This window comes from Cyrtonyx montezumae, unplaced genomic scaffold, assembly GCF_038088225.1.
Source record: "Cyrtonyx montezumae isolate F1298 unplaced genomic scaffold, pur_monq_1.0 scaffold_3, whole genome shotgun sequence".
Lineage (NCBI taxonomy): Eukaryota > Metazoa > Chordata > Aves > Galliformes > Odontophoridae > Cyrtonyx > Cyrtonyx montezumae.
In genome coordinates, this window is record NW_027072034.1 from 59,222,400 (window position 1) to 59,249,291 (window position 26,892).

The 26,892-nt window shown below is 44.6% G+C and overlaps 1 protein-coding gene across 1 annotated transcript; it reads right to left on the bottom strand.

The window, feature by feature from the left end:
• On the bottom strand, positions 1-26,846 carry CLIC6 (chloride intracellular channel 6). Its single transcript, XM_065741703.1, has 6 exons — positions 25,087-26,846; positions 5,250-5,359; positions 4,676-4,801; positions 3,641-3,747; positions 3,075-3,256; positions 1-1,949 (listed from the first exon to the last, which is right to left on the bottom strand). Exons 1-6 carry the CDS (start codon positions 26,686-26,688, stop codon positions 1,788-1,790), a joined length of 2,289 nt encoding a protein of 762 aa, XP_065597775.1. The 5' UTR covers positions 26,689-26,846; the 3' UTR covers positions 1-1,787.
• Between the last annotated feature and the right edge of the window lie 46 nt (positions 26,847-26,892).

A 26,892-nucleotide genomic window follows, 5' to 3' on the forward strand; every position in this document is an offset into this window, starting at 1 on the left:
TTGTATATTTTCTATTTAAATTTGTAAGGCATATGAAAAGAGCATACAGATTTTTATTTTATATATTATTACATATTTAAGCACGTATTTGAAAATACAAAGTAACAGTTAGTAAATAAATGACGAGTGACAGCTCAGCTACCAATCCCAGTGTGTAACCTCACAATTGAGGCTGGAAGGGAAAAGTGTTGTGCCTGTTTTCTCTGTAGAGAAGCTAAAGAAACTAAAACTGTGTATTTAACGTTGCTTACAAATAATCATGATAGGACATTTGCAAAAGAACTGTGTAGGGCGTAAGAGGAAGCCACACAGACACCACATACCTGACACCTACTGTTATCCTAAATAATGCATTGTTAGAAAGCAAGCCTAAGTGTGACTCCAGCAACGATGAATGGCTCTTCTGTATTGGTCTTTGTATGGATGTAGGTGTTACAGAAGCTACTTTTAGCTGCTTCCATGTCTATTTTGTACATATAGGCAAAACGCATCAGAAGGAAACTTCCAGGTGCCCCTATGACAAAAGCACTGCACCCTCTGCTCCTAGGTGCTTGCTGAGGGCCTGCTCAGCAAGAGGCAGCCATGGATGTGACTTTTCAGAGTCAACACATCTCCAGCAGCACATTCCACGAAGCACAGAGAATACTTCTTGTCGGTGCTGGCTCCCTGAATACAGGGTCATGCCAGCCTGGAAAGGTTCATCTCATCCATCCCCCACCTCAGGCAGGAGCTACGCCTCTGTTGTCCTCAGTGGGACAACACCTGGATATTTGGAAAGCGCACAGCAAGAGGTCCTCATAGCTGCCTGAGAAAACCCAAACCCTGCAACTAAATCCAGAAAGGGAAGTGTAAAAGGACTACTTCTTTCTTAGATCTTCCTCTTCACTTTCCAAAACCAAATGAGAGTCACAAAAGGATGACAGAGGGATCCTGCATCAGTAGCAGGGGGCAGATGTCCACCCACTTATTGCATCTGCACTGACAACCAAGCCTCTGCCTCCTCCCTAGTCAAATATTTATTATCAGATAATCCATGGGCCAGTGACAGTCTGCATTCCTCTCTTTGTCTGGGAGAAGCTGGATGGGTTACACAGCCCTGAGAGAGAAGAAGGCAGGATCTTTCTAATTACTTTTTTTCATACCAAAGATGGTTCATGCAATGTGAGGACAAGTTGTTCTTCGCTGACCTGCCCCGCAGGTCTCCAGCACAGAGGAGAGGGCTTCTGGGAAGCCAGGTGTGGTCCCACCTCCAGGCTGGCTTCTCTCCTGGATTAACCAGGGTGCTGTGTGCGTGCCAGCTGCTGGCGTGGGGCCACCGGGGCCTGGGGAGAAGCAAGCAGAAACCTTCCCGGGAACTGCGAAATTTGGCAACAGCTGTGAAACACAGATCAGAGGCAGCAGTAATGACAGGTTAAATGTGTGTCAGGAACAGGGCCATGTCTTCGCAAAATTCAGTCATCTAGTATGTCACTAATCTGCAATATTGCTCTAATTGTGTGACCTATGCTCCCTAACTTCAGCAATAGCCTTCGTGCTGACTGATGCCTTTAACTCGGAGCGCATAACACACATTCATGTGTGCTTACATCTGTACAGACACACATTTACTTATATAATTTTAGAATGAGCAAATAACGCTACACAATTATTACAAAAGAAGGATTGGCCAATAACAGAACTTAAAATTACACTGCAGAATGTGTGCTGGCTTTTTTTGTTTGTTTGTTTCCACACTGGCTGGTGCACATAAAATCTCAGAAGTAATCAAGGAGGGAAACATCTTCCATTTACTTCATTCTCTTTGCAACATCCAAGTATGCATACTCGATTTCTTGATCAGCAGGACAAGTGTTTGTAAATTCATCTCTTGCATATGCATTGTTCAAGTATCTTGAAATCCCTGTCATTTCAGGTGGGAAATCAAAATTTCTGTATTTCTTTGCAACAACCTTTTTTACAGAAAATAAAAGGAAAATGTTATTACACACGTCTTAAACACAACTGAATTTTCATTCACATTTTTAATTTTCAACATGTAACAGTCATTATTACAATGTTGGGAAGAAGGAAAAAGAAAGGAACATAGCTAGAGTTATGTGGAGCTACGTGCACCATCACACCAAGGAAAAGATGCAGCTTAAAGCAGCAAAGGAGCTGGCACAACCAGAATTGACTATCTTACAGAAATAAAACTAACTCACACTTGGAAAATTCATAGAACCATAGAATCTTTTGAGCTGGAAGGGACCCTTAAAGGCCACCTGGTCCAACCCCCTGCAATGAGCAGGGACACCCACAGCTGCATCAGGTGCTCAGAGCCCCATCCAGCCTGACCTTGAGTGTCTCCAGGGACAGGGCATCCACCACCTCTCTGAGCAACCTGTTCCACTGCCTCACCACCCTTAGAGTATAAAAACATACTCCTACCCAGTCTAAATCTCCCCTCTTTCAGCTTGAAATCCCTTCCCCTTGTCCTGTCACAACAGACCCTGCTGAAGAGTCTGTCCCCTTCTTTCTTACAGCCCCCATTTATACTATCTTTTGAGTGGCTGGAGAAAACAACAAGCTGACATCTAATTCTTCCCTGGGGGTCAGCAAGGATGACTTGATATTCATCTTCTACCATCCCCCAAAGGTATTCTTCAGTTCTGGCTCTGCTGAGCCCAGCTACATCTCACATTTCTCTGTGTGCATGTGCCTGAGCTGTGGCTGGGAGCAGGATAGGGCTCACTGCCCTGCTTCTATCACTGGAGTAGTTTCAACCAGGACATCTCCTGGGAAAGCTGTCACCTCTGAGGGAGTTCTCTACAGCATTGAACACAGTACTCATTTAATATTCGTGAGATGTCTAGAGAGAGCAGCCACAGTCCAAATATGAAACCAGATATTTCAGCTCCAGCTGTCAATGTGAAGATCTGCCCAGCTGTGCTGCACTGAAATGGCATTAGCACTCCTTGTCCCTGCACTGCTACTGTGTGCCTTCAGAAAATACACAGACTACTTCTGCCTTTTAGAAAAGAACCTGAGCTTTTACGCTGCCCTTCTCTTCAGGAGGCTGAAAAGCAAATGCAAACCTTAATTATGTGGAGCTTTGGTAGGAGGTTGCAATCCGCTAAGGTGAGCTCATCTCCATCCAGGAATTTCCGGCAGGACACAGTGATCTCCTCAGTGCTGTAAGCATCGATTTCATCAGGCAAGGGACTATTTAAATAGTTGTCCAGCTTCCTCAGGGCTTTAAGCAAAGATTTTTCCAGATCTAGGTTAAGACAATAAAAAGATCATTCAAGCCTGTACCAAGGTCTCTCTGACACCAAGCAGAACGGCACCCACTGCATTCTGTCTCCTGGCACCAGCCCAGCTCGCAGATACCCAGCCATGCTAACTCCTGCAATTCCTTTATCCTAAGCTTAAAATTTAATGCTGGGATAAAAGCTCTAAGTAGCTAAAGGGGGTGCTGAGAAAAAACAAACTGGATCTGTGTTACCAGAAAAAGCAGAGCTTGGAAAGGGTTGGCTGAGGTGTTCATAGGGGATAGGGCCGGTGTGCCAATGGTGGAGATGGAGCTGGAGGAAACAGGAGTTGCATGACCCGAATTTATTTCAGTAACTATTGGGGTTGGTGGAAGGATTGCAGCCCTTACTTTCATTAGCATCTTTTCTTGGATTCTTTATGAAGGCAGAGAATTTTGCAAACACATCATTTCCTGCAGAGTTAGATTCAGGGTGCTTCGGTGCAAGTTTGGGATACCTGAGGAGTGAAAAGAATCAGAAAGTTATGGATTAGCCTTTATTTTCACCTTCACTAATTACATCATATAAATCACTGGAACACTGAAAGTGTCACAATATATGGCAACCCAGGGCTTTCAAAGGGAACCATCCTAAGCTAAAGACCAGTTAGTAAGTGTGAATTTCACCCTGTAACCAAACCACTCTGCTCTCCTCCCACTTCCGAGGCAGATGGAAAGTGGCTGCTTGTGCTGCAACCATTGCCCAAAAAACCCAGTGCTTCTTCCAGGCTGCCACAGGCAGAGAGGAGGTAAAAAGTGTGAGGGAGTAGCTGCTCACATAGCTACTTGAGTCAAGTTTGGCTGCCTGAGGGGGCAGCTGCTGCGCTGGGAGGTAAAAGGTGCCTGGGTGGGGAGCATGATGCCACTGGAAGAAGACTTGGGGAGAAGTGGAGATTGCTCCTGGGGTGAAAAGGACAAGTCTGAAACCCAGCCCATGGCATGCACTGAGATTATCCCACCTAGCCACTCAAAACAAGCTGTGATGGTCTGTGCCCCAGCACTCCTGCACGTATGGGAGGTTTCCACTGCTGCTTCCTTCTAGCTCCCAGTAAGATGAGTTATTTGCACAGTGTGAGGAAGGAAACCTCAAATAAACACAAGTGGAGGAAAAGAGGTCAGATTTCTGCAGTGGTATGCAGGTTTCTGCATTTACTTGCTGCAGGTGTGCGGATTTCATGCCTTGGGAATGATCAAGTGGTGCAACTATGAACTTGAGGTGAAGGCAAAGGCAGAGGGAAGAGTACAGCCAGCAGTCAGGGCTACCCCAGGACACACTCCACACGCTGACAGGCCTCTGCAGTTTGCAACCAGGTTGGAGGCACTGCTCCCACAGACACTTAGTCACAGCTGGGGCTACAAGCAGAGGAGGGAACTGGAATGCCGTACCGAGGAGGCGCTAACTTTTCCTCCAAGAACTCCTCGATCTTATTGACATCAGTTTTGACTTCGCCATCAAATGTCATGAAGGGTGGGTTCGTCCCTGGGGCCAGGTTCTGCAGGTCAGCAGGTTTTCTAGAGGGAGAAAGGATGCTGGGTTAATCACAGTGAGGACCACTCTTTCAATTCCGACACTGCAAGCAACTGCTTCAACTTCACAGTAGCAGGCTACAGAATCTCTTACAAAAGCAGAATGTGCCCAGCTGCCTCATGCTGATGGTGTCAGAGTTACCTAGCCCCCTGTCTGAATGCACCCTGAAATGCTACAATTCCAAGCTTGTGTTACAGAGACCTACTGGAAAATAGATTAAAATCTCAAATATTTCAGAGGAGTTGGTCCACCTCATACCAGTGAACCTGAAAGAGGCACCAAGCTCGCAGCCTGCTAGCACAATGCCAAGTAGCACTGTAAGTAATGTGCACTGAACTGCGTGCAAGCGTTTCAAATCAAAGAGGTAAATTCTTTGAAATTGTCATCATGGTAAAGTTGTTCTAAAAATGAGAACTCCTATTATGATCTCACCTTTTCAAGTCCACGGTTGTGACATTAAATATGACACCCTTTAGCCACAGGATCATAAAGAGACGTTGCGAGAATGGGCAATTTCCAATACTTTCCCCATCACTGCCAGCCTACAATTACAAAAAAAAAAAAAAAAAAAGTATGCATACATCTGAGATAGAGAATTTTGACAGCAGATGTAGCAGATAAGCAGAAAGTCCAGACTAGCTGTAAGTACACAGAGTGTACTCATCTCTACTAACACATATTTTCATGCAAAATTTCTTTATATCCTTCTCCAAACATGCACATGGATATGATGAATTCTGTCATCTCAGAGATGTATTTTTTTCATTAAAATGCATAATGAATATTACTGTAAGTTAGAAAACAAAACTGAAATCACAGCAGTCCCTCCAGAGGAAATAGTCTCCACCTCATTTGTCTGTGTGAGCGTAAATCTACCTGAGTCAATGCAAGATTAAAACAAGCCTAAATCAGTTTATGATCACAGGAAACAAGAAGAGAAAGATTTACTGGCATAAATTGAGATGTAACGTCTAAAGCACTTAAGGGAATAAACAGAATAAATCAAAAAATTAAAGAGTTTTCAACTAAACAATTGTGGGGGCCCCAGAGCAGGAAGGAAGCTGCCAAGTGGCTGAGCACACCGGTCTCTGTGCTTTGCTGAACCGTGAGCTAACGAAGCACAAATACCACATACCTCTGGCTAATGGCTGGGGGAAAGGCACAGGGTCGGGGACAGCACATGGATTTCCATCTTAATGCTCCTGCATGGCCCTGGCCAAGTCATGTAACTGTGCCTCCCATGGCAGTCTCGTTCTGAGCAAACGCAGGAGGCACAGCTCACCATGGTGGTGCAGCTCTGCTGGACTTTGCACCCCTCTTTAAGTTCAGAGGCCTAGTTTTTAAGCCTTCCATAGCATTTTCCTGAACAGCAGTTTAAGAACTTAGTTTAAGTATAAAGGTAGGTACAGAAATAAAAACCCAAGTGTGTCATTTGCTTAATAGTTAATGAATGTTTGCGGACTACATACAACAAAACAACGTATAATAATGAAACCAGCTCTGCTTGCTTCATCACTCCCCTCAGTGCTATCAGATGAATCTCAAATAAGCATTCCACCGACGCTCACGGCTGTTGGGTTGCCTTTACCAAGAGCTCCATAGCACCTGGCCTTGAGCTGTGCCACCAGGCACAGTGCTGCATAGTACTGTTCTCCATATCAGTTGGGAGGGTCCTCCTCCAACCACTGCTGCTTTCTGCCTCTGGTACCACACCAACCACAAGCTTTCTTGGTGAAAAAAAACATAAGAGCCTATTGCCTCATCTAACATTTCAGCATTTTACAGGTGCTAAGAAAAGCTGGGCTGCTGTGTTAAATAGGACCTGTTTTGTAAGTGGTAAAAATGAAAGCTGCTGTGGTTTTGCTACTACTCGGAGCACTGCTTTCCAGTACTGTACAACTTATTCGACCAAAAACTACTGTGCACTTCTTAAGACCAAGACTACACCTATTGCTAGCATGAGCTTAAAAGAACTACCTATATCTACACCGTTTTACTTCATCCTGTCTCTCGTGTTATGTTTCACCTGGCCTCTTCTCCCAGGTAACAGCAATAGGATGAGAGGGAATGGCCTCAAGTTGCACCAGGGGAGGTTCAGGTTGGGTATTAGGAAACATTTATTCTCAGTGAGAGTGGTGAGGCAGTGGCACAGGCTGCCCAGGGAGGTGGTAGAGTCACTGTCCCTGGAGGTGTTCAAAAACCGTGTGGATGTGGCACTGAGGGATGTGGTCAGTGGGCAATATTGGTGTTAGGTAGACAGTTGGACTAGGTGATCTTAGAAGTCTTTTCCAATCTTAATGATTCTGTGATTAACCTCCTCCAGTGATAAGCATCAGTGCGACTCCTCCATGTAATGGCACCCCCAACCCTGGGCCAGGCAGCACTGGGAGAGAAGCAGCAGCAGCAAGGGGCTGCCATTTCAGAGTGCCACCACAAACCCTTCCCACAGTTTTTACAATCGATGTGGTATTTTTATTCAGCCTTGCATAGGAAGAAATGAAATATCAGGGTTTGTGCAGCTTTCAGAGAACTTTCCAGACAAGCGCTATGAGATCGAGTAGGTTGACTTTTTCTGATAGATTACTATTTTCTGCTGGTCACTCAATGTGTGTCTCCCTCTAACTTTGCTGGAGCTAAAGAAATGAAGTTGTTGCTCTGTGTTGTCCCACATCATCATGGTGACAGTAAATTTCATGGAGCCCCAGCCTGCTTTTCTGGGGAAACATCATAACAGTGGAACCAGAGACAGTGAAAGCCTAGAACATTAATATTTTGGCCTACTGAGAAAGCCAGGGTGAATTCTGCTAGCTGAAATGACTTCAGACACTTCAGCTTGAATTTTGTCCCCTGGGAGACAACACTGCACATCTAATCCAGTGAGCTTCAACTCCTAGTGGACAAAAAAAGCACTAGCAACACATGCCAAAGGCATTTATTCAAGCTCCCAAATGGAGGGTCAGCCACAATGACTCAAAAATTATGAGTCAGGGTACTGAAATACCTTTATTGCGGTCTTTTGAGGACCACCATAGCTGAACCATGCTATCATTGCACATTAATGTCCTTTCCAACAAAGTCAGGATGGCTTTTTTACAGCAGGGAGACAGTGGGTCAGTATCTTACCTTGCAGAAACACAATACAACAGTGAGAGTCCGTGCATTAATACCAACAGGATGACAGCATAATGAGGGGCACTGCAGCCTGAGTGCAGAACACCCTGTATTTTCCTCCACAGCACTATTCAGGGATGTTTAACTCCAAGCTGAGCTTGGTTTGTGTGCAGGGTTTAATTACACTTCCTGACTGCAGTGCTCTGGGATGACGCAGGGTAAAATCCTAACTCCAGGAAAGTCAGCAGGAGCCTGGCTGTTGACTCAATGAAGGACTGTGTTTCCAGACTGGTTAAAACCTTAATAACCAGGCAAATGCTTGTATAATTGCAGGTAATGGCCTGGCCTCCACCTGCAATTGTTGTGACGCTCTCCTAACCTCCAGATCCTGCTGGTGAAATGGGTCAAATCACCACAGTGTAAAGCTGTGTTTGAGGCTGTTCTGCTGCTAAGCAAACGTCTAACCAGAGCCTTGAGTAAATGGCGTTTATGTTTTAATTGTGATCAGTCAGGAGGTCAATGTGCTTCTTCTAGTAGTACTGAGATTTAATGAGTTCATTAATCAAACAATTAGGACAGACATTGATGCAGACAAGAAAACTTTCACGCTGTGTATAGAAGCTTTCATTCAGAGCCTTCAGGGCCCTAGGCAGCAATTGTATATAGTGGCAGTATCAACTTATTACAGCTCTCCATAATCCCATAACCATGTGCCATTACTTAATGGGATTATTAGCTGACACTCCCTATTTTCATTCATTTTTCACTGTTCCACACTCTCTTCAGACTTTTTTTGTGGTTTTTGTTTTGTTTTGTTTGCCTGCTTACTCATTGGTTGGTTTGTGTACCGAATCTTACTCAAAGAAGCTGCGAAAGGGAAGAGCCCTCCACACCCTTCTTTCCACCACTACTTAAGCTCACAAGTTAAGAGTGCCATCACACTTGGTGCTCATTTCCTTACATGCAGGACCTCATGCACAAGACATCAGAGAGAATCACAGAACTACACCACCTTGGACCAGGAAGCTCTAATTTTCTGAGTGACCTTTAAAAGGTCACTTGCTCTGCATTCTATCCTCAGGACAATTACTCTACAGAAGAGTAATATACCAAATGTCAATTGTAAACCACTAGTTTGGGCCCTCACTGAGCTGCAGTTGCTCTGTCCCTGGAATTGCTGAAAAATTTTGTTTTGTAACAGCTTCTGTCCAAACATCTCAGAAACCAGGGCTTTGAAGGTTCTTCTGTTGACCTCAAATGTCCTGTGCCTCCAAAATCTTGATGAGCAGAATTTGTTTTTCCTGGACTTTTTGTTTCCTGATGAAGGTTAAGCACAGAAGAAACAGTTCAGAAGAAGCAGAGAAGACAAGACTTTTTGCTTGTTTTTATATAACTCTATAATCCCTTTGAAGCTATAATAAAAAAAAAAAAAGAGATCTGTGAGCATAACTTTTTTTTTTCCCTTGAAAACTCTACTCCAATTCCATTTTCACTTCAGCACAAGGGAGCAATGTTTCTCTTTGCCCATATTTATGCTGGCCAAGAGGCAAGCTTACCCAGCAAGTGGAGCAGAACCGCTGCATAGCAGGGCCAGAGCCTGGGGCCAGCGTCCTGCATCTAACCCTGCCCATCCTGCTGGACCAGCTGCCTCAGGGAATCACAGCTCCCCTGCATGTTTCCACATTCAAACCCCAGCTATCAAACTGGTTTTGTGTGCTCTTTCTTCTCCTATCACACTAACAACTCCCCTCTCCTCTTTCATAATGCAGTAGGTTTCCCATCAATCAAGAAGAACCAGGCCCAAAAATCCTGGGCCTGGAAAACTATAACAAGTTCACGCACTTGGGCCCAGCATAAGAAGCAGCTGTGAGGAGGGTGCAACTGTTGAGAACAACAACGATTTCACTTTAATTCCTTGTCCAGACTAACTTTTTCTGTACTGGTGGGATTTGGTTGGTCCAGTACATTCCTAGCACAAGCTTCTGCTTTGAGCTGAGCTCTACAATGCCAGCCTTGTGGTTGTACCAAGCAGCAATGGCAAGGCAAGCACAGCTCCTGCAGTGGAGAGCTTGGCTTCCCATCCCGCTGCACCAGCCAGAGAGCCCTGGTGTTGCAGGCTGGCTAAGCAGGAAGGAGAGCAGTTTCCAGTGCTTTCCACTCTTCCTGAGAGAAAATTCCACTGCCCACTGGTTGACCATGGAGGGCCCAAGCTTGGTCAAGGCCTCCTGGAAGGTTTTCATGTTCTACTCAGAATCACAGAATGGCATAGGTTGGGAGGGACTTCAAAGATCATCGAGTTCCATTTCCGCTGCCATGGGCAGGGTTGCCAACTGCTTGATCAAGCACTAGATCAGAGTGCCCGGGGCCCCATCCAGCCTGGCCTTGAGCCGCTCTACCCAAACCTATTCACACTGACACACAAACAGTAGCTGAAAGCACCCATTTTTCTTTCCTCCAGAGCAAGTCAGCTTCTGATATTACCTCACATCACCCTGAATGTAAAGAACAAATATCTCAACATTATTTTTCTCAGCGCATTCACAGAAGTCCTTTGGTGAGAAACCTTCACCAGCAGCGGTGCCCACAGACACCGCTGGAAAGAAAGCTGCCCAGACCATGGGCAGAAGGATGGAAAGAAGCACTGTGACCACCTCACACCTTAGCAATAGCTTCTCAGAGGCATGTGAATTAAAATGCAGCGCAGCATGCTGCCGTTAAGTCTAGGAGACAAAGTATCTCCAGAAACATCCATGTTTGTACCTCCAGGGTACAAAGCACAAGTTATGCTTTCAGTGCCTGCTACAAATATTCCTGCTGATTTATTTAGTACCACAACACTGAAAAAGGCAACATTTTAAATATTACTTCTGTTAAGAACACAATAAAAAACATATTCCCAAGATACTCTCCTTCACTGAAGGCAACTATAATACACTAAAGCAACACACATTCTGTGCACTGTGATGTGCATAGAAACACCACAGGCATGTCATTTGGATAAGATCTTGTTCAAACCAAAGCTTTTTTTGTGAGGAAGAAACAGATTACCTGGAATTTTCTCTATTTAAACATTACGTTCGTTTTATGGCCAAGGGCAACGGCACGAGCACCCAAATGCTGGACTTTGCAGAACTGTTTTGGTGCCACCTACTGGACTTGACATGAAAATCTTGTCTTGCTCCTGGAGCGCGGAGCAGAGGCACATCACAGAGGTTCTGCCTCAGAGATGCCTCTGCAGCAAGATTCCTTATCTTTTGCTAACAGTACTCTTGAGAGCACTTGAGATGCTGAAACTGTACTTCCAGGCAAATTTTTAAAGCAAAACATCTGTAATTTAACATATATTTTAATAGAAAAATTATAAGTGTTGCCACTAATTATTCCAATACTTTTAAATGGTCGTGTAATTCTGCCAATGTAATATTCAACACTTAAAAGAGATGTTTCCAGCTGTTTCATGTCTCATCCAAATAGCAGAAATATGCATATTTAACATGTGTCTGGTGGTTGAGATCCCTGCACACAAACTATATATTCGGTACACACCAAGGAAGACTCTTGTGTGTGTGACAATCCCACTAGTGAAACACACTGAGGAAGTTGTGTTCAGTAGCACCTTGCTGCTTTAAAAAATAAACCTATTTCCTCTTTCCTTTCTCTTTTTAGGAGCAAAACAAGCCCCTTGACCATTGAATGTGCAATATTAGGATTTTTATTTTAAAATGCACCTTATTTTAGGTTTAGAAATATTCCAGATGTACGTTTTATCTTGAACAGTATTACAGGGTTCAGATAATGCACAACATATTTAAAGGATTACAACCGTGAACATGCAAAATCAACAACACACTTGTCTTAAACCCTAATTAAGCCTTCAGGTTAAGGAGGCAATAGTAAATACAACTAAAAGAGATCTGCTAAATATAGCTTCCTTCTCTTCATACGGTGCTACAGTAAAAACAAACAAAAAGCAGTGTAAAGGAGGGAGCAGGAAAAATGCCTTCTCTAAAGAACAAGGTGTGGGTGGGTGGGCTGATTTTCAGGACCCTCTTCTTTAGCGTCACTTGTGAGACCCTTATTTCTTGCAGAAGCCCCTGAGGCCCCATCTGGCATTTCAACAAAACATGAGGGTGAATTTCAACCAGAGAGATGCCAGAGAATTATCTGATGATGAAGAACAGATAGATGGGAACCTGTAACCAGAGAGGCAGGAATGGCAGCACCACTGGTTCTCTTTGAAGCAGACCGAGTACTCCACAGAACAATAACCCTGAGCACAGAGATAACAGAAAGGAGATAAGAACAGGTACAAACTGTTACGTTATGCACTGAAGCTGGAAACCACCTCTCACAGAGCCAGCCAGAGACAGCAAGTCAGTGGAGACAGGCAGATGCTCCCCAAGGATGATGAATCTTGCCCACCTGGGATGACATCCTCTCTGACAGTGCAGCTTTCTCCAAGTACAGCCCTAAATAGGCCCATAGAATTTAGACACCTAATCTAACTTAGAGGAGCTAAAATGTACTTTTTGAGACTACTCATCAGCTAGAGATAGCTGCTGCTGCAAAGAGAAGACCATAGCATGACGTACCCACTGTGACCCAACTGTCTACACAGCTGTAGGGAAAGACCAGCGTCATCTTTGGCTGTATCAAGCCAGGTACCTCCATGAAGTCCAGGCAGAATTCAAAATAATTCAAAAGAATTCTATCTCAAGATGAGCCTCTATCCCTTTCAGGAGGAACTTGGGCTTACGCTCTACTGGCGGATCTTATGCAGCACACTGTTTCTTCAGCTGTAGCATGGACATTGCTCCAAGGACAGGACAAAGGTAAGTGTCATGTTTTTGTATTCATGCCACTGAAAACGTCCAAGTGACAATAATACTGTGGCAAACTCTGGGGCAATGATGGAAGTGAAAGGTGCTGTTCAGCAAACAGCAGCAGTTATCCCACATGGGATTTGTACTCCAAAATAATAGAATGATTCATCAAGACAGAAAACAAACAATGGCTATGGTACCTCTGATAATGAGATCCAGGTTATGTGATCGGATACCAGAAAGGATGGGATGCCAGGCATTGAAGAAAGTCCATGCTTTAAGATTAACCAGGCAAGTAAATGGTGGGAAGAAGATGAGAGGGGCTAGAACAAAATGGCTATTTATTTAAAGTGGATTGAGTTGATCACTGCAAATCTAAGTCTAGGCCCTGTATGTATGATATATGCTCACAGCAATGTTGGACTCCTTCTCACGTGGGCCAGTATTTACCCACTGGCCAGGCAAGACTGCTCAACTTAAGTAAAACAAGGAGCAATACAAGATCCCATCAATCACAACTAGAAATGCCCTCCTCAGTCTAGTAGCCACACATAGCAACAGCAGTAGCCAAGAGTCAGAGTATGCAACGGGACATGAGGTTAGGGGCAGCTACGAGACCAAAATGATACCCAGGATGGTCAGAATATCAATGTTCTTGCAGACAGTGAGCACACCAAGCAGCACTGAAGATCAGGAGGGCTAAGAATGTCTCAGCCAACTGCCCTTAAACTGGATAATCATCAAAACAATGTAGAGGAGTGCACGTGGTATTCAAATGTCATCCAGAAGAACAGCAGCAACAGATAGTGAATATCTCCTACTATATAAGCAACAAGTTGGGATGTTGTTAATGAGATTATGAACCCTATTGGCTTCCCAAAAGGTTGGTGATGAGGAATGGCAGCTTTCAGACAGGACTATGTTGCCAAGTGCCCGGTCAGACATCACGAGGCTTCTCAGGGCACTTAAGGCTGGCCAGATTCGGAGTAGACCAAGGAGGCAGTCAGTCCTCTTGACAAAGAGCTAGATATGTGGCCAATATGTGCAACCATCAGGCTTACCATTTATCATTTATCATATACCAGTCACCATGTATCCACATGTTGACCTTCACAGCAGCATACAGGTACTGTAAACTAATTTCTCTACAAATAAAGAATAAAAAGACTGATCCTAACTTAGGGAATAAACAGAAAATATGTATGTCAGGGATGTGAGAATGATGAAGAATTTCTGGAAGTTCTTTATGAAAAGCTGTGTGGATTAAAACTTTTAGCTAAGGCTAGGCCAAAAAGAGATGGCAAGGGAAAAGCAGTGAAAGGAAATGAGTGCAGGTGAAAGGAGATAAAAGGAATTAACTCCTTACCAGCACAGCTTCAACTAACCACAGGACACAACCTGTTTTTTGTGACCACAGAGTTTAAGCAGTAGGCTAAAGTTTGAGCCTCCCTACAAACAGGATTACATATACCTATTTACTGTGTTTTCAGTGATGCAGCTGGTACATTAGTGATTACTTAATAATGAGCTATCCATTCATTATTACTGATAATAAAAAGCAGGCTGTGTCTTGGAGTAGGGCTCCCACTTGCAGAAACCATGACATCCCTTCTCATAGGGTTTATGTCTCATGGATCAGTGACCTATTAACATTTCTTAACGTCTTCCAACAACTGTGCTAATTAAGGCTCTTTTCATCCTGTTAGGTTTCTGAAATTATACTAGTTAGATCTTTCTTTTGTGTAGTATTTGCATTACATTATTATGACTACTTTATTTCATTATTCCATAATTCTTATGTTCAGTAAGGCTCTTTCGAAACAAATTCTCTAGAATGCTTCACTTTTTCCTGGAAGCAGTTCTCTGCTCTTGGTCCTCAGCTCGTGTTGAGGAGTTTACAGCACACTGGAGTTTCTTAGAAGGACATTAGCCTCCATCCTGCTTTTATGTAGTGAACTGTGGTCAGAGCTTAAAGGGGTTGTATATATCAGGAAATTCTAATCCTCTCTCCATGATAAAAAGGAAAAGAAGTCTGAAATTGCTGCAATTTCCTTTAGTTTCTGTTCTCTTTCCCCACTGTGTGCCAGCAGCCATTTCAGGACAGAGAAAGCCTCAATTATTCTGACTTCTGCTACTTTATTTACTTACTACGGTCTGCTGGGTAAGTAATTATTGCTGAAATTAACTTAATTACTTAGTAAGTAATTAAACTCTTTTGATGCATAGGCAGAATTTTTCCTTCATTAAGAAGTAACTTTGTGGCAATAAACTTTTTACCTTTGTCAAGTTGTTTTCTAAATAATTAGACCAACCTATTAGGTCTGAAAAACACTAAAAACAATGTACTCTTTTTTCTATTTAATAGCTGCATCTCTCAAAACTGATTAAGCGATAATGGAAGTATTAACTAAATTATATTATTAAAAAAAAAAAAAAGAAATTAAGCAGAAGCTATTTCAATTAAAAGACTAATGTTGTTCCAGAAAGTTACAGGCATCCATTTACAAGAATTTGTAATGACAACAGCAAAGCCACTGGGGAGTACAGAATGTGGCACTGAAGGAGCCAAACTTATGGGTCCTGGTAGATGAAAAACTAAACATGAGCCAGCGTCGTGCACTTGCAGCTCAGAAGGCCAACAATATCCTGGGTTCTATCAGAAGAGGGGTGGCCATCCAGGTGAAGGAGGTGATTATTGTCTATTCTGCCCTCATGAGACCCAATCTGGAGTCCTGTGACCTGGTCTGGGACCCCCACCTCAAGAAAGATGTGGAGCTCTTGGAGTGGGTCCAGAGGAGGGTCACAAAGATGATCAGAGGGCTGAAGCACCTCTCCTATGAAGACAGGCTGAAAGAACTCTGCTCGTTCAGCCTAGAATAGAGAAGGCTGCGGAGATACCTTGTTGTGACCTTCTAATATTTAAAGGAAGCTTATAAACGTGAGGGAAATCAACTTTTTACAAGGGTAGATAGTGATAGGACAAGAGGTGTGGTTTTAAACCAAAGGAGGGGAGATTTTAATTAGATGTCAGGGGGAATTTTATTACTGAGAGAATGGTGAGGTGCCCAGAGGGGCTGTGGATGCCCCATCCCTGAAGTTGTTTAAGGCCAGGTTGGATGGGGCCCTGGGCAGCCTGATCACTAGATCAGTACATGATCTAGTGGCTGGCAACCCTGCCTGTGGCAGAGGGGGTTGGAACTTGATGATCCTTGAGGTCTCTTCCAACCCAAGGCATTCTATGATTCCAAGATTTTGAAATGGATATTATTTAGACAAAACACACATTTTCTTTCGATTTATCTGTTCACAATCTGTCCAGCATTCTCACTGAGCAGTGGGTCTGCCAGCAGTCAGGCCTTCTGGTTCTGACCGAGATCATATATAAATGATCCATTAAGTGATAACTCTGTACAAACAAACACAACACAGGCAGCTGTGAGTGAAAATTTAAATATGCAATATTCAGTGATACATTTATAGAGGCTGTGGTTTCACTAATATTCACTACTATTCAAATTAAAGAGATTAAAGATTAAACTCACATATGTTTGCCATCTTACAAAGGAGAAATATACAACAATCCTGCCATTTCACATAGAATGCTGCAGCTAACCTTAGCCAGACCTATAGTGTTGCCAAAGGTATTTTCAACTGCTGCTGGGGGCAGAGAAAGGCAGGCAGCAGGCACTCTCAAAATTTTCTAAAATAAAATGAAATTCTACAGCAAAAGCACAAATTACAGATTTCCTCAGATATCTGACCTGTACTAGGTCTGCAAAAAAGTCACTGTGGTAGCTATGGCACACAGCATAATCTAGGACAGTGCTGTGCCTGCTTCCAAGGTGAAAACACAGGTATGTCTTAGAACCAGATGATCTTTGAGGTCCCTTCTAACCCATGCCATTCTCTGACTCTTCGATACACCTCTTGTGACAGGAAGACAAATAATCAAACATACAGGACACCCACACCTAGTACCTGGCATCCACAGTACAAGTCTGTGGGAATAACACAAAAGTAATCAGCAACCAGGAGTCTGCTGCTTTGCTCACTTAACAGGATAAAAATAAAATGGAAAATGAACATGTGGCTAGCAAAGAATGAAAAACTTCTGCTACAAGTTAGTAGAGTTTAAATGAATCTTACCCAATTTAGGAAAATCATTATCCTACACAAGTAATTATCACATTTCATTAGTTATCCTTTAATTAGGTCTCATTCAAGATACCATTACTTTCAGTTATGTACTTGAAGAAGCCAACTAATAATGGCGATAATGAATGATGTGGGTATTACTCATGCAGAGTGACTGAGATTCTTCAAAAACTTTGTGAGCAATCACTGCCGCTCCTCTTAAATGGAAGCAGTTTGTTTTTAACAGAAGATGTGACGTTCTCTCTGAGTTTCTTACCCTTAGTTTCAACAAACACCAGCAGACTAACAGGCTTTAACCGAAGGCAGGTGAGCAGCTGAGGCTGCCTGGCCGCAGACAGAGCTGGCATGCTCCATTTCACACCAGACTGCACAGGCCTGAACTTCCTTTTGGTATGAGTTCTGCCTGTGTGTGTGTTAATGGGAATGCTACCAGGTCACAAGCACACAAGCAACAAATCAAATGCTCTAAGCTATTTATCCTGTTACAAGAATTACGTTTAAATACCTCAATGCTATTTCTAATCCGTATTTAATAACAAGGCAAGATGCCAGCCGAACATTCTACAGAGAGACCAAAATCTTATATCCTTTTTAGATTCTTACTGGGAATTACTGCAACAAAAGAGCATTATACTCTCGAACACAATGTAAGTCTGGGAAAAACAGATTAACTGGTATTTCAGTGACACATCCTGTTTTACACTCCACTGTGTGATACTTAACAGCACACAGCCCCACTGCTTCCATCTAAATGCAGAAACCATACATACCCATAAAGCATTTGTAATTTGTGCTGTAAGCAAAGAAGTAAATAAGAAATAGCCAAGTAAACAATCTACTTTATGCGGCTCCAGGGAGGAAGAGGTTGAAGGCTTGAGAAGATAATTTTTGACTGGTTGAAGGGTGAAAGCTGAAGTAAGAGATTTGGTTTTGTGGTGTTCTCCCACCCATTTCCAACAGTATGTGATATTACGGTCAAGCAGAAAATACTTTCAATGACCAGGTAAAATATTAAATCAAAAACTTGTCAGCTCCAGCGGGAACTGGAAAAGCCACTCCCGAAAGAGCAGTGAAGCACTGGGCACCAGCACAAACCCACAAGCTAGACCAAGCAGGGACTGGACTCCATTCCCTTCATTCACAGTGAAAGGCCAACCATCATCATCCTTCTCTCCCCACCACCTTCCACCCACAGCCCCTGAAAACTACGAGAAACATAGTACTACTAGTAGTTCTTAAATACATGCTGCGTGCACTGTACTGCACAACAAACAGCCCCAGTATCCACAGCTCCTCATTCTGAGGAATGTCCATGTATGCCCCTGTGTTTTTAAGCCTTTAGGGTACACTTGGATCCTGTTTCAAGTTTCATCTGCCACTATTTATTTATCTCTTTAGCTCAGGTTCCATAATAGCTTTTAAAAATAATTTCAAAATTGAATTAGCATATGAACTTCAATGATTCCCCAAGGCACAAAGGAGAGGTTTTTTTTCTGAAATCTGAGTAAATGGTTAACTGTCCACTTTAATAACTTGGAAAAGAACGTGCACTTGTTACACCGGTTCCACTGTCACTCACTTTGTTCTGTCACAGTTATATTTATAAACTGAGTGTTCAAATATATGCTGAAATTTTAGTATATGGAAAAGAAAAATAGAGAAATACCACCTTTGCACTTCTGCCCCTGGGGCTTCATAATGACCATCTCTCCAAGAGGAAAACATACGTAACTCCCCCTACTATGCTTGCCACATACAGTGATGGTTTCTGCAGAAGACAAGGAAGAAGCTACAGCCCTCCTCAGGGTGAACACTGGCTCACACATATCTTGCACAGGGCTGCTCCAGGGCTTGGGAAGCTGAAGATTTTTATTAAGGAATCAGAAGAATTTCCCTTAGTGACCATGTTGAAAGCAACTGGAACAGAATCATTCCCCTTTTATCAGTAAATAATGAGATATTGCAAATGGAAACACACACAACTCCTTATCACAGTATGACATTTCATTACCTGACCAAGGAAATAATCATTCAACCTTCACATGGCACTGACTTTCACTCCTTGTTTGGAACTCAAGGAGAGAGCAGTAGCATCTGTTTTGACCCAGAAATCAAGGCACAGAATGCACTCAGCAATGGACACCAAGTATGTATCCATGCTTTTACTGCCTCAGTACATCAGATGAGGAGGGTCTTTCCTCCTCAAATAAGTACACAGCCACCAATTTGAAGTGACTCAGATAAACACCCTGAATAAGTGTGGTCATTTTAATTATTTTCATAATCACTTCTCCTTCACAGTAACCTCACTGTTGTTTTAAACTGCCATAAATATACTCTTGCAAGGATCATTACAATAAATAGTACAAATCTAAGATGAAAACTAGAGTGACAGTTAACTCTGTAGGCATAAGGTGAAGGTGAAACTTTTTTTTGTAGAGATGAGGTAACCCAAAGGATTGCTGAATCCTCTTCCTACAAATACAACATCAAAGTTCTGGAAAGAACTGGTTTCAGATGGATGAAAGCATGGAAGAAACAGTCATTTTAGAATTGAGGATATCTAATATATAGAACTAGATTTTGCCTCCTGCCATCAACAATAAATGCTTTGTTGTTGTTGTTTTCTGTTAGGAATTCTAACAAAAACAAACCCCAGATTGTCATGTGGACTAGGCACTGGTTTGACACCTTTACCAGGAAGACAACCTGGTAACCCTTGCCCCAGTAAGAACTGCCAACAGCTAGATCAAGTACTAGGTCAGATTTCACAAGGAATTCCCAAGCCAGAGGCCATTTAAACTCTACATCTTTCTATGATAAGAAATAATGGCAAACACATTGAATAACCAGAAGAGCCAATATCAGATATTTCTGGCTTCACACATTCCATCTTTCCAATGCTATTTCATTTTACATTTATAATAAATGCTGATGGCACCAAAGAGGTATCAGGAACAGCTCCACAGCTCTGCCTACAGCTCTGGCATAGGTGAGGTGGTAGATGCTCAGTCCCTGGAGATCTCCAAGATCCAGCTGGACAGGGCTCTGAACAATCCAATGAAGCTGCAGGTGTCCCTGTTTATCACAGGGGAGTTGGGTCAGATGGCCTTTAAGAATCCCTTCCAACTCAAATGATTCTGTGATTCTTACACAAAGAAGCCTCAAACAAAGCAGACAGGGAGAAGCCCTGAGCACAGCTGCATGACATCCTCCTCAGGCAACAATCCCCAGCTCTTCCAAGGAAGGCTGCAGCCATCTAGCAGCATTTATAAACTGAAGGGACAAGGAGGGCTGCCGCCAGCTCTGCTTCTCTGTGAGGCTGTTAAGGTCTGCACTTCCGTGATAACAAACCTCAGGAAACAGAGGCAGGTGACTGAATTTGAAACGGCCAGTTGACCTCATCACAAGTTTCTTATTTCAACACAAAAGAAACAGAGGACAGGCCCTGAGACCGAATCAGGAAAAAAAAATGACCCTTGGTTAGCCAAGGGCTTAAACATCACATGATTTTAAGCCTATGCTTAAATATGCAGACGTGCTTTACTGAATCAGTGTGCTGAGAGTAAAAACAAATATGAAAAAGTCTAGAAATGCAGCTTTGAAGATGTTCGAGTTTTTCAACTCAGGCAAAAAGAGGACTCCAAGAAGTATCACCAGATCACACCAAATAGATAAATAAAATGCACACCTCTGTAGTTATGACCTTTTATGCGTATGTCGGACTGTGGTTTTAGGGAACAGGATTTGAATGTCAAGCTGTCCAACCTGACTGCAGCACTACAACAATTCTGATATCCTTTCAAAGCCAGTCTTCAATCAGTGGCTCTGAAGAACCTTGTTTCTTTGCAGCTGTAAAAAGGTGATGACCCCAACTGCCAAAAACCAAAGCACAAGTTAAGGCAAGAAAGACTGTATTCTGAAAGTCTGAATAGCTCCTTCCAAGAAAATGGATTGATATCACTGCCTTTCAAACAAGTCTACCAAGCACTACTTTATTGAAAGAGAAAGACTGCTGAAGGAACACTCAGGTCCCAGAAAGCCTGCCACAGGTGCACAGGTCAGATGCAGTAAATAGCCTGAAGAGGTATGAGAGGAATTTATAATGCCAGGTCCTCTTAAGCTGCATTAGGAAACCCTAACTTGACATAGTCCAGCTGGGAAAAAAAAAATAAGGTAGCTGAGAAAAGGCAAATAGCACTGGGGAAGGCAGCCAGTTTCCTGCCTTGTAAGCTAGTCCTGGGAAGAGAACTGCCTTGTGTGTTTTAACAAGCACACCTCCTGACCCCTGCTTCGGTACTTGGTGTACGACTGTATATACTTAAAGCACCAAAACCACCATCCAAACAACACATCATCCAGGAAATCAGGGCTTGACTAGTTTGCTGGGGCAGCCCCAGGAGTCCCAGCCTCATCCAGCTTCAGCTGAGTGCTGACTTCTCAGTGGTGCTCCCAGTCCGCTCTACCACACTGGCTCTTTTCCTGAGCCTGTCTTTTGGAGGTACAGATGGAGGCACTTGTTATTTCATCTGTCTGCAGTCACAGCAAAGTTTCTGACATTCTTACTTTCCAGTATATCAGCATTTTTGACAGTTCAGCACAGCCCTAAGTGTGCTTGACCGACGTGACATATCTCAGGAATGGCGCTGGGAAATTTGGTGTCAGTGAAGCAACCTTTTCCCCCGCTGGGGATGAAATTACTCTGAATGAAAATAAGTGACTTCGATTTAAAGACCAAGAATGCCACAAAAAACGGAATTAAGCCTATTACTTTTTGTTGAATAAAATCTATTTCCCTAAGCTCCTGGGATACTTGAGATCAAATATCCAATTCTGAAACTAATTGAGAACTCTTTTGGAAGAGGAATCATCTCAGATAAGACCCTGTGCTCAAGCCAGGTTGTTGTCTGCCTGTTCTCCGCACTTACAGTTAAATTACCATCCTCAGAAATCTTTAGAATGATAACGTTTCTGGTGTTTGTCTCTCTGTAAGAAAATTTTAAAAATGATTGGTAGGTAGTTTTGGAGGTTTGACTGTTTGGGCTTTTTGGTGGTTTTGTTTTTTTTGCGTTTTTTTATTTATTTTATTTTATTTAGAATTAGGCCCTTAAATCCTATATAAATTTTAAATTGCTTCACATTTAACTGAATATTTTAATAAAAGTTCCACTAAATTCAAGTGACAGTACGTTTTATATATATATATATATATATATATATGACATTTTCAGTCAAATTAAAGCTCTTGCCACAGCACTGGAGTGGAAAAGAGCATACACACACTTAACATTAGTGGACCAAATAGCCATAAACAACATACACAACGTGTGCTACCCATTGTGCTTAGCTGAATGGTCAATCTGAAGGTATATCTGGATGCCCTTTTACAAACACTTGACTTTGAAACACCTAAAAACCTCAAACATCACTATCTAATGAAAATACAGGGTAGTGCTGCTTCATGGAAAAGTGGAAAACAAATAAGTCCCTGGTTAAACACTTACAGCAGTTTTGATATGGTCTTGACCTCACAGCCAAGTCTTACACAGTTCAGCATTGTTAAGGGCACAGTCCAGCTGCCTAAAGACAGATGTCTGTCATCTCAGGGGATGCCTTAGACTAGTCCACCTGGCACCCAGCTGCTAGTCCAGAAAGTGTGGAGCACAACTCTTATGCAGAGTCCCTGAGGGATGTGAAACTGTTCTGTTTGGAGAAGGCACTGAGGAGACCTCATCACTCTCTACAGACACCTGAAAGGATGCTGTAGTGAGGTGGAGATCGGCCTCTTCTCCCACATAATAGCAATAGGATGAGAGCTAATGGCCTCAAGTTGTGCCAGGAGAGGTTCAGGTTGTATGTTAGGAAGAATATGTTCTCAGAGCAGTGAGGCAGTGGCACAGGGTGCCCATGGAGGTGGTAGAGTCACTGTCCCTGAAAGTGCTCAACAACTGTGTGCTACTCTTGCTCCAGAGTCAAGGTCTCCAAGTGTCCAAGTACAAACTAAACTTCACCACCTAGCAACATCAATCAGCCTAAGAGTACAATTCTTGACACCTGTGCTCGTGGAGCTGGCAGGAGCTTTGCCAGCTACCTCAGATGGAGAGGCACAAGACAACACAATAGTCAGAGTATTCAAATATATTCATGCAAAATTGGAATAGAGCAACACAAAGAAACAGGAAGCAGAAGTGGAAAAAAAAAAAGCCCTTCAAGAATAAAGAACAAGCTCATGATCAGCAATAGCAAGAACAGGAAGCAACAGAATAGAGCTGCTAGTAGTACCCATCATATAGCCATATCTGAAAATGGCACACTTTCTTTCTGATAGTGATGGCTCTGTTTGTTACTCTCAAAACCAGAGAAAGTAGCAAAAGTACTTTAATGTCGGCCAAGTCTAGTATAACGTTCTGTAGCAGGGAAACTGAGGATTGTTCAAACACTATCAATATATTATTTACTTTTAAGTTTTCACCTATTATGGCACTTTTAACATTAGTCTCTACTTATATAGTGCAATCAAACTCTGGAATGGACACCCCCTCCCAAGCTCTGTGCATTCAAGCACTGATAACAGGCAGACAGTATCCTGAGCACATACAAATATGCCAAAAATCAACAGGAGGATGAAGAGAAATAAGGACAATGAACAAACTGGGGTTATATTTGGAAGACAACAATTTCACTATTTTAAACACAGCCCAACCCCTGCCAGGTTCCCAGTAGCATCCAAGAAGGGCAGTTTCAAACAGAGGACAGAAAAAGGTCAGTGAGCTGATAAGTATTTACAAGGAAGCCCCCAGATGCACGGGGGGAAATGCATAAGTGCTTACTGAGAAATGTAACAGAAAGGTCAAAGAGGTCAGGGGCACCTGCAAAGTAGAGATTGGTCTGGACACCTCAAAAGCATTTAAGAGTTAATAGTCATGTAATTCTGATATAACAAAGCACAAGCAGAGTGGTAGCACATTTATTATAAACATGCATACAAAGAGAATTGTTCAGTTTCAGGCTGCAAGCAAACATCTACATTTGGTTTGGATCGCCACTTCACTTCCTTAACCTAAGAGATATCAAACTCAAAAAGCCTAGCTTCCAGGTGAGGTAAAATACTTGAACTTTGTAATAATCTTCCACTGGAATCTTTAGAAAATTAGTTGTAATGTCAAGGCATCCTTAAGTTACTAATGCTAAGTTAAATCATTAAAGAATTTCTTCAGTTTTTAGTAACTCACAGATATTTTCAAAAAACATAATTAATCCTGATTTGGAGGACTGCAGTCACAACAGATGCTCTTACTCATTACAGTCCCTCTAATTTTGGCCACATTCTTCTACAAAGAATACATTCAGGTCCAACAGTGCACAAATGGCCTTCATGATTTTGTCCCTCCACCACACTCAGCATTAATTGATGAGTAGTTTTAGTCTACTGATAAACACCATTCTAATCCATACTCTGTTCAGAGAGGTCCCAGAGAAGGGAATATAATCAGCTTAAGGTGGTTATTACCTACGGAAATTTCACATCTGATATTCAGTCAGCGCGGATGGATGTTGGTCCCATCATTGGACCCCTGACTCTAGTGGGATTCCAGACACAGGACAGAAGAAAGCGTGAAAAGCTTTCTACGCTATGAAAATTGCATGAACTGCTATGATTTTTTCCTATCCCAATTTTTCCAAGTCAAAACATTGGCAAACTGGACTACTGAAAGAGATGTGACATTGCTGGTAAGTTCACTGACTTTCTGATTCTAGAACTAATTTGGGGGTATTAACATTGACTGCAGTTCAGGTTAGAAAATGCCACTTTAATACACATTTTCCAGTTTCCTCCACCTCAGTCCTCATGATGTAGCATGCTGACTGCATTCTAAAGATCTCAAAATCCTTTAAAAAACACATAATCACAAGTCAGAGCCAGCAATCTGAAACAGAAGCCACACCCACGCCCTGGGTCCGAGCTCCACAATGCCACTGGGGCACAAGTCCATCAGAACCGAGTGCCTTGTATACACGTTCCATTTAAAGCCAGGGAAACCCCAAGTGAGACAGGTTTATTTGGGCTGCTAATAACCAAATCCCCTTAGTCAGGTCAGAGCTTTGACTGCCAGATTTAAATGCCACCCATCTCAAAGGCTGCACGGGGGTTCACGAACCCAGGTTTCCCCACACCTTACCTTGACGAAGAGAGAGATGTCGTACTCCTGCTTTTCCTCCTCCTCCTCCTCCGGTACGGCCGGCGAGCCTATCTCGTCTTCCTCATCCTCTGCCCGGCCCCGCACCCCGTTCAGGCTCAGGTCCGCCGACTCCCACTCGCCGCCCTCGGTGCCCGGCCACCCTCCGGGCCGCTCCGCCGCATCTCCTCCCCCCGAGGCCGCGTTCTCCTCTCCGGCCCCCGCCGCCTCCCCGGCGTCGGCTCCTCGCTCAGCCCCCGGCAGAACCTCGGCTCCGTCCTCCCCGTCGGGACCTTCCGGCGACCGCCGGCCGCCATCGGACTGCCCTGCAACCGGCACCGCGTCCTCCGCATCCCCGGGGCGCTGGGAAGCCTCTTCCTCTCCGGCTGGGGCCTCTTCCTCCTCCTTCTCAGGTTCTGCCCCCGACGGGCCTTCCTCTCTCACTGCTTCTTCCTCGGGACTTGGTTCCGACGGGGCTTTCTCCTGCATCACATCCCCGGGTTCTGTCCCCGACGGGGTTTCCTCTCTTACTGCCTCCTCGGGAAGGGTCCCCGACGGGGCTTCCTCTCTGACTGCCTCCGCGGGAAGGGTCCCCGACGGGGCTTCCTCTCTGACTGCCTCCTCGGGAAGGGTCCCCGACGGGGCTTCCTCTCTGACTGCCTCCTCGGGAAGGGTCCCCGACGGGGCTTCCTCTCTGACTGCCTCCGCGGGAAGGGTCCCCGACGGGGCTTCCTCTCTGACTGCCTCCGCGGGAAGGGTCCCCGACGGGGATTCCTCTCTTGCTGCCTCCTCGGGAAGGGTCCCCGACGGGGCTTCCTCTCTGACTGCCTCCGCGGGAAGGGTCCCCGACGGGGATTCCTCTCTTGCTGCCTCCTCGGGAAGGGTCCCCGACGGGGCTTCCTCTCTTGCTGCCTCCCCGGGAAGGGTCCCCGACGGGGCTTCCTCTCTTGCTGCCTCCTCGGGAAGGGTCCCCGACGGGGCTTCCTCTTCCCTTGCCTCCCGGGAGACCGTCCCCGACGGGGCTTCCTCTCCCGTTGCCTCCCCGGGGACCGTCCCCGACGGGGCTTCATCCCTCACTACCTCTTCGGGTTCATCTCCCATCGCATTCACCTCCTGCACCACATCTTCAGGATCCGACCCCGTCGGGGCTGTAGCTGTCACCTCTTCGGGCTCCGCCACCGCAGGGGCCACCGCCGTTTCTTCGGGCTCTGTTCCCACCGAAGCAACTTTTCCTGTAGCCTCCTCGGGCTCTACCCAAGCCAGCGGGGAGTCCTCCGTAGCGTCTACTCCCGCAGCCGCCGCCGGTTCCCCTCCCGGCAGAGCCGCGCAGTCCCCGTCGGGTCCCGGCAGTTCTCCCTCCTCCTGCTGCCCCATTCCCGAGCTTTCCGCAGCCCCTCCGGACACTTCACAGCCCCCCTCGCTAGGCACAGCGGCCGCCTCTTGCCCGCCGGCATCCCCTCCGCCGTCGGAGGACTCATCGGTGGGCTCCGCCGAACCCTCGGGGCACAGCGCGGTCTGCGGCTTCCCCACTGCCTCCGCGCTTTCTTCTTCGCCAGCTCCCCGCAGCTCGTCGCTCCCTACCGGCTGCCCCTGGCTCTCCGCCATGCCGCCTCCCCGGGGCGCCGCCGGGACGAGCGCAGCCACAGCCACCGCACCGGGATCAGCGCCGGGCACCGACGGGCAGCAGGGGAGGGGGGGCGGCCGCGCCTGCGCTGCGGGCGGAGGAAGGGAGGGCGGCGAGGGGGCGGCAGGTGCCGTGCTCCTCCTCCCTGCTTCCCTAGTGGGTCCTACCCCCCTGCCGCTACTCTG

Coding starts and splice junctions, on each gene's coding strand:
- CLIC6 (XM_065741703.1), bottom strand. CDS start 26,688: ATGGCGGAGAGCCAGGGGCAGCCGGTAGGGAGCGACGAGCTGCGGGGA. Junction 4,802..5,249: donor ACAACCGTGGACTTGAAAAG/GTGAGATCATAA, acceptor TTCTCCCTCTAG/AAAACCTGCTGACCTGCAGA. Junction 3,748..4,675: donor GAAAAGTTAGCGCCTCCTCG/GTACGGCATTCC, acceptor TTCACTCCTCAG/GTATCCCAAACTTGCACCGA.